Genomic DNA, 14,931 nt, shown 5'->3' on the forward strand with positions numbered 1-14,931 from the left:
GAAGGAGGTGGCGGCGGTTTGTGGCAATAGGGGCAGCGACGTGGGTTGGGTGAGAACGAAGAGGAGAAGCGGCGCGGAGGGGAAAAGAGATTAAAGGTTTAGTTATAACAATGAACTACAGCGAATCGGGGTTAGGATAGGGTTAATCGGCGCAATTAAACTAGGTTTACAGGGCTAAACCAACTTAAAAACCTAGGTTTTAGTATGACGATTGAACTGATTACTGTAGCAACCAGGTTCAATCTTGGTTCACTTGGTTTACTAACCAAACGACCTCCGATTTGACTCAAACAATTTTGTTGGATTCGTCTTCGCAAGATGAATCTTTTCATCTATTTTATTTTATCAAAACCTCTTCCAGTACGAACCAAACCAACTTGATTCAGTTTGGTTCAATCTTGGTTCATTTGATTCACTAACCAAACGATCTTCGATTTGACCTAACCCAGTTTTGTTTGATTCGTCTTAGCGAGACGAATCTTCTCATCCCCTTTATTTTATCATAGTCTTAGCCTAATTCTAAATCTGACCTAGTTAACCTAAATGGTTGGCTAATTTAGATTTCAACCCACTTAACTCGAACTAATTAGGACTTGGTTTTCAATTGGTTAGTTCAAACCCTACAATTTCTTGGATATTACAATGTCCATTTCAACAAAAGGTGGAATCAGCCACCCCAACGGCCCCACACGGTCGACTCCACGACCATCTGTGAGGAGGTAAATCGAGAAGTTGTAGTTGACCACGACGGGGGAGGGCATTGCTTCGACTTTGCCGAGATTAGACCTTTGCCCACTTTAACAAGTTTGTCCGATCGTAACCAACTCAACTATGCCTCGAGGGCAAAAAATAACTTATATTATGATCTCCATAAATTTTGATATGATGGACATCATCCGTGAGCATCATCGTAAGTACCAAGTGTAAAAAAAAAAATTATCATAGATGGTCATGGGACCGACCGTGTGAGGTCGCTAAGGTGGCGGATTCACCTTTTTTTACAGAAATATAAAAAAAATTAATTTTTTCTTAGGGTTTAATGTGTGTATATATATATATAATTTTTTGCATTTGGTACGTAATGCAAATATATATATATGATATAAAGATCAATTTGAGTTTAGCACTGTACATTTACGTTTTAGGATTGAAGCTGAAACAGTCAATTGTATAATGCAAAGAAAAGAAAGGTCGATCATTAAAGAAGTACGAAACGTTTCCTATGACTTGAACAAACTAAGACTGACATCATAAGATTCAAATATATATACCATAATGGTTAAGTTTTTTTTAAAAAAAAAATATATTAGTGATTTTATGTCAATTCTAAAGGCAATTTTTCTAGAAAAAAAATTTATTTACATGACTTTCAAAAAAAAATGATAATCCCAGTAGCCACATCTCGGGAGTGATCGATCCGGTCCCACGGAAGTTTTCCACCGACCACCAGGATAAATCGGGAAGCGTATACGGCGGCCAATCCAGATGCCCAGCATCCTTTGATTGCGTTCCCCATTTGAAGGAAAATTCCTACAAATACGCCGTAGCTAGGGATCGAACCACGGGTCCCTGAATTATAATCCGGATGTCCTACCGTTGCACCATTACCCCGGAGACATTTACATAACTTTCCAGATCTACTTCCACATTGCAATTATTGAAGTATTTTAGGGATGCATATGAAAAGTCGTGAGGTCTAACATCTACTGACGACGACTGATTAGAAATCTACAATTTTATGGTTTCTAGAAATTTGGTTTAAATTAATCTGAAATTATTTTTCAAAGTTTTTGAAAAGTAAAATTACTAATAAAATTTATTATTCAAAATTTGAATAATAAAATTACTAAATTATTTATTTTTTAGATTTTATTAAAAACCTATTAATTTTAATTTAAAATTTTTAAATATACTAACCGCTATTATAAATAGTATTCTATTATAAATAATATTTTATAAGTTATTTATGTATTAGAAAAAAATATTTTTTATAAAATTTAATATCTCACCTACTGTTTTTAATTTTGAATTTATTATTTTAAAAAAATATTTAATTTTAAAAATAAATCTAAACTATCAATATCACATGTCATGTTTAATATCTCATCCTTTCAGCAAGACCGAACTACTCAAAATTTTACATCAAACTCCAACATAAGACATTACAATTACCTATGAAGCAAAATTTAGCTTCAAGTTAAAATGTCAAAATCTTTCAAAACATTATATAGACTCAAAAAATTTTGAGTGTCCTTGTCGATTATATATCCTATTCCATACAAAGAGCCAATATTGGTTATGAGAAATTTGTTCCACGCAACTTCAGAGGAAGATTAATTACTCGTTTCACTTTTATAGATTATTACATAAATTTTGGGTACAAGATCTAGACTCTACCCAAATGTTTCCACACAAATTTAGCACTATACTAGACATGTTGTAGAGGAGAAACCTTCGTCATTTGTACATTTAACAATTCTCCTCTTGAATGGATTGATATGAAGATCGAACTAGCAAATACACTTAATCCGAATAGATATTCATGAAGTGAATGGATTTCAACTGAAACTTGAAGACTATGCTTCTAATCCAGATAAAGATTGGATAACAAGAACAAACTTAGTGGAGCAATTAAACCAGTGGAGAGCTTCTATTCAAAAAAGCTAATGGTTTTGGGGCAAACATCAAAATCCCTCAAAATAAGTCTAGCAGAAGAAACTTTCACTAAAAAAATTTATTAGCCAAAAGATATGAGAGTCATATTTTCCCCTTTCAATACACAACTCAACATGAAGTCCTATGTCAAAAATACAAAAAAGAAGCATGATCATTGGGCTTCTAAAAGATTATCTAGCTCTGTCCACATAGCTAATGTTTACTTAATCCGAAACTACAAAGAACCCTCTCCCAGGCCTTTTAGTCCATCTAGAGCCACTTCATTGGACTCAGTTGGAGAACATAATCTTGACAATATGATAAAAGGATGACATAAGCACTTATGTCATAACACCCTACTTTACTTCAGTGTTCCACTATAAGTAAAGATAAGAACTAATGACTCTGATTCCACTAACTTTCTTAGTAGACACACAGACTCAAAAAACTTCCTACTTAAGCAAAGAAGACCTTCACACCATCTATATATACCCCCTTTCAATAATAAGTAAGGGCATCCTATCTACTCTCCTCTTACAAGTGTGAGTGATTTTATAAGCTTGTGAGCTAAATGTGATAAGAGTTTGTTCAAGTATTTGTAAATAGTCATTTTCAGTCATTTCCTTATTAGTTCTCAGTTGATATACATGCATGCTTTATTTTAATTATGACAACTTAACTCCTTTTCTAAGTCAAGAGAGAGGGCTCTGCTTTCTTTAAATTTTTCTTCTTCGTCCTTTCCTTATCTAAGTGATCGTCAGATGAACATTAACTGTAACGAATAGATAATTTTTATTGATAAGATCTGTGATGATTGCGTAAGACAGTAAACAGAAGCTATTTTAAAACCTGAAAAAAATTAGGACATAACAGAAAGAATCTGATTCTATTTAGGTGAGGCTCACTAAGAGAAAAATCTAACCCTTAGAAAAAGCTCCCCAAATGCATGACTAATTAGACCATTTCAGCCCTAGATCAAAAACTTATATTATCTCCATTTCAACAAAAGGTGGAATCAGCCACTCCAGCGGCCCCACACGGTCGACTCCATGACCATCTGTGAGGAGGTAAATCGAGAAGCTGCAGTTGACCACGACGGAGGAGGGCATTGCTTCGGCTTCGCCGAGATTCGACCCTTGCCTACTTCAGCAAGTCTGCCCGATCGTAACCAATTCAACTATTCCTCGGGGGCAAAAAATAACTTATATTATCTCCATGAATTTTGATATGATGGACATCATCCGTGAGCATCATCATAAGTACCAAGTGTAAAAAAAAATTATCACAGATGGTCGTGGAGCCGACCGTGTGAGGTCGCTAAGGTGGCGGATTCCACCTTTTTTGCAGAAATGTAAAAAAATTTTAATTTTTTCTTAGGGTTTAGTGTGTATATATATATATATATATATATATATATATATATATATATATACAGCTCTGATATCGTGCCCGACGCCCCCACGCGACCCCGTTGCGCGACCGCCGGACCTCCCCGTGTTCATCGCCGTCGTTCGTCGTCGTCCGGTCACCGCCGGCCACCATCCCGGGCTCGTTGGAAGCGCAACTCGACGGCGCACACATCGGCACAGGATTCCGTCCGGATTGGGCCGGAATCCGTTCGGGATTCCGGCCGAAACAGAGCAGACGCGCTGGTGGCCGATTTCGCCGGAATCCAGTCGGATTTCGGCCGAATCGGGGCCGGACTCCGGCCGAAATCGGCCGCCAGCGTCTGGCGATGATTTCGGTCGGAATCCGGTCGGATTCCGGCCGAATCGGGGCCGGACTCCGGCACACCGCCGGACCGCCGGTGAGTTGCGGTTCCAACGGGTCCAGTCCGGCGGCAATCGGTGGTCGGACGGCGATGAACGGACGTCGGGAAGCGGCAAAGGTCCGAGGAGAAATACTGTACAATCGCGATTTTTGGACGGCTGCTGTTGATCGCGATCGGGCGTGGACGGCGTGGATCGATCGCGCACGGGGTCGCGTTTTTTTCGTCGCGCAGTATATCAAATATATATATATATATATATATATATATATAATTTTTGCATTTGATGCGTAAGAAATGGGATCCAAAAATATATATGATATAAAGATCAATTTGAGTTTAGCACTGTACATTTAGGTTTTAGGATTGAAGCTGAAACAGTCAATTGTATAATGCAAAGAAAAGAAAGATCGATCATTAAAGAAGTACGAAACGTTTCCTATGACTTGAACAAACCTATAAGACTGACATCATAAGATTCAAATATATATACCATAATGGTTAAGTTTTTTTTAAAAAAAAAATATTAGTGATTTTATGTCAATTCTAAAGGCAATTTTTCTAGAAGCCATTAAATTATCTTCTCGATCATTTTCTTTGGAAAAAAAACTATTTACATGACTTTCCAGATCTACTTCCACATTGCAATTATTGAAGTATTTTAGGGATGCATACGAAAAGTCGTGAGGTCTAACATCTACTGACGACGACTGACTAGAAATCTACAATTTTATGGTTTCTAGAAATTTGGTTTAAATTAATCTGAAATTATTTTTCAAAGTTTTTGAAAAGTAAAATTACTAATAAAATTTATTATTCAAAATTTGAATAATAAATTTTTTAATTAATAAAATTACTAAATTATTTAATTTTTAGATTTTATTAAAAACTTATTAATTTTAATTTAAAATTTTTAAATATACTGAAAATATACTAACCGATATTATAAATAGTATTCTATTATAAATAATATTTTATAAGTTATTTATGTATTAGGAAAAAAATTTAATAAAATTTAATATCTCACTTACTGTTTTTAATTTTGAATTTATTATTTAAAAAATATTTAATTTTAAAAATAAATCTAAACTATCAATATCACATGTCATGTTTTAAAAAAAAATCAAGATTCAAACATGTTAAGTTGCGAACTGTACAAATTTTCATTTAAAAGGACGAAGAGAAATTAAAATTATTGTCAATTTTTAATTTATATAATAAAAAATTCAATTTGATGTTTATAAAACAAGCATACTGCTTTACGTTGACTGAATAAAGAACTCTTATTATTATTATTTTTATTACGAAGAAAAGAAGAAAGAGTAAGAAAGTAAAATTATCGATGAAAGAGAAAAAAAAAAGTCTCCTTTAAGAAGGAGAAAACTATGATATCAATTGGCGAAGAAAAAAATATATAGAAATATCGACGAGAGAGAGATAAAAAAATATGGAATTATCAAGGATGCGTATATTTTTAAAAGATCAATACGAAAAAAATCGATTAGATTAAAATAATAAGATGTACAATTAAAAAATAATAATAAATAAAATTAAAATAATATAAAATTAAAAATAGATGTCTTTTTTAAAATTCATCTAAAATTGTGAATATTTTTTCTAATTAAATATAAAAATAAAATTAAAAAAATAGGGTTCAATAAATTGAGGCTTAAACATGCTTTAGGCCATTATAAATGTGCATGATTAAATAGAATGCAGAAAATTCTCCAGTATCAAAGATTAATCTAATTATATATTTAATTTTTTAAATCGATTAATTTTGAAAATGATTAATTTGATTTTACATAAATTTTTCATGGATCATCTCTATAAATCTAGAGATGTGAATGATAAATCGCTCCCTAACTAATATTTTAGGATTATCTTTCTATCCAAAAATATTAATTTAAAATATATTACAATAATTCAAAATATATTAAAGTTAAAAATCTATTCATGAATATCAATTCAACAAAAATTATAAAGAAAATTGGGATCATGAATATCTAATCAACAAAAATTATAAAGAAAATTGGGATCGCATCAAATCATACGCCAATCCGACGCACTGTTGTTGGACGGTCTGTTTCCCCACCTCGCGATCACTCCACTAGTGTGACTTTTCCTCGGCACGCAATTAACCCCGAGAGTCGCGTGCACCCTTTTTCTAGCAACAGGTTTGACTTAGCATAGTATCCAATGAAAAGTCAACCTTTTAAATGTCAGCAAGCACGTGTGATGTCAATGCGACTTGTAAGGCAGATATATTACGCCCGCACATATTCTTTGGTACACCAATAACTCATTGCCACGCGTGTCTGTAGGCCCCCGCGGCGGATATATAAGGACCAAAGAGCTACCAGGAAGGCAGTAACAGCTGCGCTATGTACTGCGACATGGACATCCATCCTTACTTTTCGGCCGCCGCGGCGGCTGCTGCCACCGCTCTCTTCCTTGCTCTCCACCTCCTTTTCAGCTTCAGGAGACGATCGTTGCGCCTCCCCTTGCCGCCTGGCCCCCGAGGTGTCCCCATCCTCGGTGCCCTCCACCTGATCGGTGCTCACGCGCACGTCAACCTCGCCCGCCTTTCCGCCAAGCACGGTCCTGTTATGTTCCTCCGCTTGGGCTCCCACGGCTGCGTCGTTGCTTCGGACTCCGCCGCCGCAGGCAGTTTCCTCAAGGCCCTCGACCTTCAGTTTGCCAACCGCCCCGACAGCATCAGCGTCCGAGACATCAGCTACAACCGCCAGAACCTCATCATGGCCGACTACACGCCCACTTGGAAGCTCCTCCGTCGCGCCTGCACTCTCCACTTCCTCGGAAGCAAGGCCATCGCTGAATGGGGCCATGTCCGCCACCGCGAGATCGCCCTCATGGTTCGGTCCCTGTGCGCCCAGGCTGGTCCCGTGGCGCTTCCGGACGTGCTGGTGTGCGCGCTGGCCAACGTTATCGGCGTGGTCGTGATGAGCAAACGAGTGTTCGACTCGCGGGGCGAGGAGTCGAACCGGTTCAAGGAGTTGGTACTGGCGGTGACCACCGGCGGGGGGCAGTTCAACTTGGGAGATTTCTTCCCGTGGATAGCGTGGATGGACCTGCAGGGAATACAGGGAAAGCTGAAGCGGGCGCGGGTGGCGTTCGACGAGATACTAACGAAGTTACTGGCGGAGCACGAGGCGAGGAAGGAGGAACGGGAGCGCGAGGGGCGGCCAGACTTCCTCGACAAGATCATGAACGGCACCAAGGACGGCGAGGCCCTCACAGATGCAAACATCAGGTCGCTCATCATCGTAAGTTGAAATAATCATTCTCTCTCCCTCTGTTTTAATTTTTAATACAGTTTGACTTTTCCAGTTCGATAGCAATTTTTCACAATTATTCTTGATTTAATATGAGTCAATTTTTCACTCTGTAAGATAAAACAGATCAAATTAATTGAGGTATAATAAAACAAGGATATCCATCAACAGCGAGAAAGATTGAAATATAATCTAGTATAGAATTATTAGCTCCTCGTAACTGCAGTGTGACTCTCAGTGACTCAGTTTATTTTTTTAATAAAAAATAATTTTTTATTATCAAAATACTCTCAATATTTTAAAACTAATATTATTTCACTCTTAACCATTAATTCACTCAGGGGAGCTAGTAATGGTCTAAATACATTTTTGTTTCCCTTTATTGGTGAAATTATCTAAATAGATACCACTTGAAATACTGCAGGACTTGTTCGTGGCCGGCAGCGACACCACGGCCATCGTCGTCGAATGGGCGATCGCCGAGATGCTGAAGAACCCGTCCATCCTGAAGCGCGCGCAGGAGGAGGCCGACGCCGCCATCGGCCACGGTCGCCTGCTGCGGGAGTCCGACCTCCCCAACCTCCCCTTTCTTCACGCCATCTGCAAGGAGGCGCTGCGCCTGCACCCGCCCACGCCGCTCGCCCTCCCCCACTTCTCCTACGAGCCCTGCGAGGTCAACGGCTTCCATGTCCCCGCCAACACCCGTCTCCTCGTCAACATCTGGGCCATCGGCCGCGACCCTCGGGTGTGGCCCGACCCGCTCCGGTTCGACCCGGACAGGTTCATGGGCCAGCGGGCAGCCAAGTACGACCCGCTGGGGAGCGACTTCGAGTTAATCCCGTTCGGCGCAGGCCGGAGGGTTTGCACAGGCAAGGCAGCGGCCATGTTGCTGCTGCAGTACATGCTCGGCGTGCTGGTCCACGCATTTGATTGGAGGCTGCCGGAGGGGGAGAAGCTCGACATGGAGGAGAAGCACGGACTGACGACGCCCAAGCTGGTGCCGCTCAAGGCATTGTTGACTCCACGGTTGTCTCCGACGGCCTACGACGCCGCCTGATGTACTTTGTGTATATATATATATATATGCAGAAATATATGTATGATAATAAAGATCAATTTGAGTTTAGCAGTATAAATTTGTATTTTAGGATTGATATAGATATGAATATATTTTTCCCTGCATGATTAAGATGAAACACTCAATTGTATACTGCAAAGAAAAGAAACGAAAGATCAAAAAAAGAAATATGAAACATTTCCTGCGGCTTGAATTGATGAAGACAAACCTAAGACTGACATGATAAGGTTTAAATATATAATATAATGGTTAATTTTTTTAAAAAAAAATATTAATGATTTTATGTCAATTCTAAAGATAATTTAATTTTTTTGAAGCCATTAAATTATCTTCTCGATCCTTCTTTCAAAAAAAACAAACTATTGCCTTGACTTCCAGTCTTCTACGTTGCAAATTGAAGTATTTTAAGGATCGATGCATACGGAAAATACAGACATCACGAGGTTTGACTAACTCGACTGATTAGAAATCTACAAATTTATTTTATATGTAATAAAATAAAAATATTTGAATTTGGACTCAATTAATCCCAGACGCATATGGATTGCTTTCTATTTAATTCACCTATTGAATAAATTTAAAAACACGAGAAAAATATCTTAAAATTTTCATTTTATAAAAAAATAAATAAATATTTAAATAGTCTATTGATACCGCTGCAACACCCGGGGCAAAAATCTACAACTTTAATCTGAAATAAATAAATAACAGATTATTTTCTTTCCAGGCTGACGACGCACGCAGGATCGAGCTTAGATTCTGTGACTGCTGAGAGACTTGGATTCCGCGTTCACACTACACTGGGATTGAGAGAGATTCGTTGGAAACCTGGAACTGAAAGGGACAGTCTCTCTTCTCTTGACAAAGTGTGGAAAATACTTACACTTTCCTTGTCTCTTTCGACACTCCTTGACTTTGTCAGCTACTTCTAGATTTTTTATTTTTTTCAATGGTGGATTTTGTGCCCCGATGCGTAGATCCTCTCAGCACCATCCAAACTAGCTACATAATTTGTATCCTCAATAATTAAACTTATTCTAGAGAGAGAAACAAACACACACAGATGAATTCAACCAAGAACAAACAGTAGCAGTTGCATCAATGTAATTCATCACGCATTCACACTGCTGAGATGCGTTTCCACCACGGTATGCATGGTGCTTCCTATGCATCCGAACAGTTATGTCTCTTTCTGCCATTAAACTTTGCTAGTGCCGTGGCTACTTGGCGGCTAAGTGAGAAGGTAAATATCATCTCTTTTAGTAAATATCATCTCTTTCAACTAGAATTGAGTTGACTATTATAATAGTCGTGAAATTTATTGGGTAGGACGTTAAAGTGATGAATTTTATTTTTATAAAAAAGTTATCATTACAAGACATATATTATTACAGAGGAATGTTATGTTGCACGACGAGGAGTCTGTGATCCGTGTGCGACACCCGTGATCCACTATCGTTGTCGTCGTCATCGCCGCACCGTTCGGCCACCGCCGCCCTCCGCCTCGGGCGCAATCGATGCGCCACTCACTGGTGCTTCGTCTGACATCGAATTCCGATCGGATAATAGTCGGAATCCGATGGAATTCAGCAAAACAGGATCAGCAGTGCGCGCGCGTCGTTTTAGCCAAATCACGGTCGGATTCCGACCAAATCGCGGTCGGAGACCGACCGAGGAAGGACCGATATGCGATGCTGGTCCTTCCTCGGTCGCGATTTGGCCAGAATCCGACTGTGATTTGGCCGGAAACGGCGCACGCCACTGTCGACGGCGATCAGGCCGGATTCCGACCGAATCACGGTCGGAGACCGGGAAGGACCGACGTCCGACGCCGGTCCTTCCTCAGTCGGTCTCCGTCGCAATTCGACCGGAATCTAGCCCGATCGCCGTCGACAGTGGCGCACAGTGGGGGGTGGTGTTTTCGGATAAATTATGCCGGATTTCGACCACTATCCGGCCGAAATCTGACGCCGGACGAAGCACTAGCAAGTGGCACGTCGATCGCGGCCGAAGCAATGGTCGGACGGTGCGGCGAAGGTGGCAACAACGGCAATGAGTCAGGGAGTCACACACGGATCGCGTACGAATTTGTCGTGCAGCGTAGCAAACCTCTATTATTATAATAAATAAAGATTAAATCTTGATAAAGTTATAAAAATATTTTTAACCTATTCCCAGATACTATTTTATTTTTCGGAAAGGGAGGAGTAGGGCGGCTTTAAATGTAGTGGGGCCATAGATAGATCATAAGAGAGAGACAAATTTTCATCCGTATTCATGCCTTGCCTTTTTTTCAGGACTACGTCACCGTGGGCCCAACCCTCTCTGTCCATCTTATCTTCCGGGAAGAAGGCCACACAGCAACCACCATTGACATTCATTGCTGGGCCTCTAAAGCTACCTCCTTCCTTCCTCCCTCCCTCCTTCCCAATCCCGTTGCTTTCCAGGAAGTAGCCAGTGCTCCGGCGACCACGGCCCAGCCTCAACCCCTATAAAGCTCCCAGCTCCCTCCCCTCTCCTCTCCATTAACCATTTTTGCGTCTGATCGATCGGCATGGAGAAGATGGTTATTGGCCGCCATCGCCAGTGCCTCGCGGGGTCGATTGCTAAGAAGAAGCCCGTCAAGGTGGTGTACATCTCCAACCCCATGAGGTTCACCACCAGCGCCGCCGCCTTCCGCGGCCTCGTGCAGAAGCTCACCGGCCGGGATTCCGACCCCGACGCCAAATCGCGTCGTCGCTGTCGCCCAACAGCACCGAGTCGACGACGTCGGTGGAGCCGTGCAACAGTTTGGTGGCTCCGAGCGAAGTGTTCGACGAGGGCTTCGACGCGCAGATGCTCATGGAGGGCTTCTGCGAATTCTTGTCGTCGTCGTCGTCTACGTCGATGGCGCCGCCGCCGTATTGCATCCAGTGAATTGTCACAGAATCAAGCGGGAGAGCTTGGATATATATATACTATATATAGATAACAGAATCTATAGATTTGGTGATCAAATCTATCTAATATATATATATGAGATCTCCCGCGATCGAGGTTCTGATAGTGTTTAATTTGTCATGTGTACAGGATATTGTTTAATTATGTTTCCACTATATATATTATTTCATAGTTGCTGAGATTTCCATTTTTTAATATTCATAGTAAATTTCTATAAATAAGGCCATGCACATTTTACAAATTTCTGACAACAAAAAAAGGTACGTCATATGCTATGTATTGTGATTTTGCAAGGCAAAAGACATTAATAAATGCAAGCTTCTTTGTTATAATTTCAAATATAAGAAAATAAATGTAGAATAGAAAAAACTTAGAGAAATAAATATTGCCTTAATCAATCAATTTGTGAAATGCTAGCAAAGGTTATATAATTATTTATAGGCAAATAGGGACGTTTGATCAACAATATTAATTACCTAGCTCCTAACTGATAAAAGAACTTATTTGTCCTAATAATTATTTTATTTTAGGGATAATAAATTTAACTTAATGGAGTAAGTTTGAATAATTCTTTAGGATCGGAGGTGTCCAATATTGAGTTTATTTACTAAACTACTAAAATGTTGTCTAAATATTTTGGTGAAATGTAAATCACATGTTTGTAAATGAATTAAAAATTAATTTTCAAATATTTTTATGACTTGGAGAGAAAGATGTCGTCAACGATCATCACTACATTCTAGCAAACATATGTACATGACTTAAAATTAAGTCACATATGATATAGTCCTAGCTTGGTGAAAAGGGAAAAAATTTATTAATTTAGATACCATATAAAAATAAATAAAAAGAGACACATAATTCTCTTTGTTAATTTGTTAAAAAGTTACATTCTTATACTTATAAGGCATATAAGAGACTCTCTAGAATTAATTGCTGACTAATAAAATTTTTATTTATTTTAAAAATAACATTTTTAAGATAAAATAATTCTGAACAATTTCCTTTTGTTAATTAGCTACTCAGACAATAACTTGTAAATGTAATAAATAAATTATTAAAAAACATATTAGACTCCATTTTGATTAAATTATTCTTTGATACTTCTTATGTGTCAATCTCGAACTATTTAGGTCATTTTTTCTTGCACTATCCATTTTAGGTGAGAAGTCATTCTCACTTTTCATTTTCATTTTGAAACATAAATGAACAATTGTTTCACTAACCTTTTTTAGCAATATTTTTCTATTATTCTTTTCCTCTACTCATTTGACAATATATGACGATCATGAATTCACATAGAATGCTCAAATTTCTTTTCAGTAAATTAATTATTCTCTAATTTTGAAATCGAAATTATATTTAAATAATTTAGAAAGTCAAATAAACAAGTTAACTTTCCCTATAATATAACTAAATAACAACAAATAAATTCATTAACATATGAAAATTTACCATATGATAGGTGATTGATCAAATCCATTAATCGACTGATGACACCAGTTAAGTTTCCAATCGAATTTTGAAGCTTTTGTACGCTACTACAATGCCTATTAGTCGACTGATTGAACCTATCAATCGATTGTTATTGCGACAAAACACTGTAGAAAAATACATTTCACAGCCACTGTAATAATACTGTAGCAATGCTATAAAAATCATATTTTTGAAGTTTTGCATCCGTTTGTCGATCGATATACCACATCAATCGACTAATACTCCTGTTTTAGTCTTACAAAATCAATTTCTCGTCTTGTCTAGTGTCGGTTGACATCAACCTACCAGAATATTTTTTGCTCGGCATCTGGTCAACTTTGATCTGTCGAGACTTCATATTGTCTTACATTCGATTAACCTTGATATGCTAGGACTTTCTCGTTGCCTAACATCTGATCTACCTTGATCTGTCGAGACTTTCTCGTCGTCTACCATTCGATCAATCTTGATCTGCCGAGACTTCCTTGTTACCTGATATCCTATCAGCCTTGATATGCCGAGACTTCACACATCTCATGCTAACTTTCTATTGAACTTCCGATCGCTAAGTGTTTGATCAACCATAATTCACTTAGACTTTCTTTTTATGTCAATTTCATGTTGGACTTCTGATCACCAAGTGTTCAATCACCTATGATTTACTTGGACTTCTCACTTGCTAACTCCTTGTTGGAGTGTGTGATCAACCACGATCCACTTGGACTTTGCATCTCGTGTCAACTTCCAATTGAACTTCTGATCACCAAGTGTTCAGTCAACTGTGATTCACTTGGACTTTCCACTTCTTTATCAAGTATCCAGACAATCTTAACTTACTTAACTTTTACTCAATCAAATTAACGTATTGATCAACTATGAAGTATCAGATTAATTTTAATATGTTTGACGTTTTACTCGACTAACTAACATATTGATCAAACATCGAAACTCAATTTGAGTTAACTTGAACTTAGTTAACCTAATCAATCTTGACTAGAGATCGATTGCACCAATAAGATTAAATTGTCATTTGTATCCCTTATACATTTAATGATAATATGATATTATATTGATCTAAGTATTGGAAGTAATAATAATTATAAAATAATATGATAAATTAAATGAGATGCAAGATAACTCGACTAAGAATTAACATGCAAATAAACAAATTATATTTATAATAGTATGTTATTTATTTATTTATTTATAAAATGATGACTAAAATAAAGAACTCTGCAGGTGTCGCTCGAGATCATCAAACTTAGAAGATTTCCAGTTTGCTCATCTTCTCTAGCTAGCAAACCTCCCCACTGTCCCAGCTTGGTGTCAAACCTCCTCCCAGAGATGGTGACTCAAAGCTCCTGTTCAGTAACCTTGTATCAGCAAGGGAGCTAGCAAAAGAACGATTCAAATTCTACCTAGCTAATTAAGAGATCAATAAATGAAACTTTTATAGAAAGAAAAGATTAATTACCAAAGTGTTTGAAGATATATAAGCAGGGATGGATACAGAAATTAGAGTTATGAGGGGTTTGACTTAATATAATGAATTATATATTATAATAATATAATAATATATAATAATAATATAATAATAATAATAATAATAAGTCATTTACACTATACCATTCAATAAAGTTGTGCCTTACGAGATTTTGAAACATAAAATTCATCTATAATAGAATCTAAATCTATATCCTTAGTTAAATCTCGTTCAA

At 37.8% G+C, this 14,931-nt stretch overlaps 2 protein-coding genes across 2 annotated transcripts; both read left to right on the forward strand.

Moving 5' to 3' along the window:
• The first annotated feature begins 6,816 nt into the window (after positions 1-6,816).
• LOC141841080 (flavonoid 3',5'-hydroxylase 1-like) lies at positions 6,817-8,781 on the forward strand. The gene is made up of 2 exons (XM_074729205.1): positions 6,817-7,710; positions 8,144-8,781. Exons 1-2 carry the CDS (start codon positions 6,820-6,822, stop codon positions 8,774-8,776), a joined length of 1,524 nt encoding a protein of 507 aa, XP_074585306.1. The 5' UTR covers positions 6,817-6,819; the 3' UTR covers positions 8,777-8,781.
• Positions 8,782-11,177: 2,396 nt separating this feature from the next.
• LOC141841312 (sigma factor binding protein 2, chloroplastic-like) lies at positions 11,178-11,918 on the forward strand. Its single transcript, XM_074729456.1, is given in 2 exon segments — positions 11,178-11,522; positions 11,525-11,918. Coding segments are annotated over 2 exon segments (360 nt in total). The 5' UTR covers positions 11,178-11,351; the 3' UTR covers positions 11,714-11,918.
• The last annotated feature ends 3,013 nt before the right edge of the window (positions 11,919-14,931 follow it).

Source organism: Curcuma longa, chromosome 11 (assembly GCF_044706935.1).
Source record: "Curcuma longa cultivar G26 ecotype Majalengka, Jawa Barat chromosome 11, ITB_CL_G26_1.1, whole genome shotgun sequence".
Taxonomy (NCBI): domain Eukaryota; kingdom Viridiplantae; phylum Streptophyta; class Magnoliopsida; order Zingiberales; family Zingiberaceae; genus Curcuma; species Curcuma longa.

What these genes read in the sequence shown, in the direction of transcription:
- LOC141841080 (XM_074729205.1), top strand. Translation starts at nt 6,820, where the DNA reads ATGGACATCCATCCTTACTTTTCGGCCGCCGCGGCGGCTGCTGCCACC. An exon ending in ACATCAGGTCGCTCATCATC is followed by an intron (nt 7,711 to 8,143) that starts GTAAGTTGAAAT and finishes GAAATACTGCAG; the next exon opens with GACTTGTTCGTGGCCGGCAG.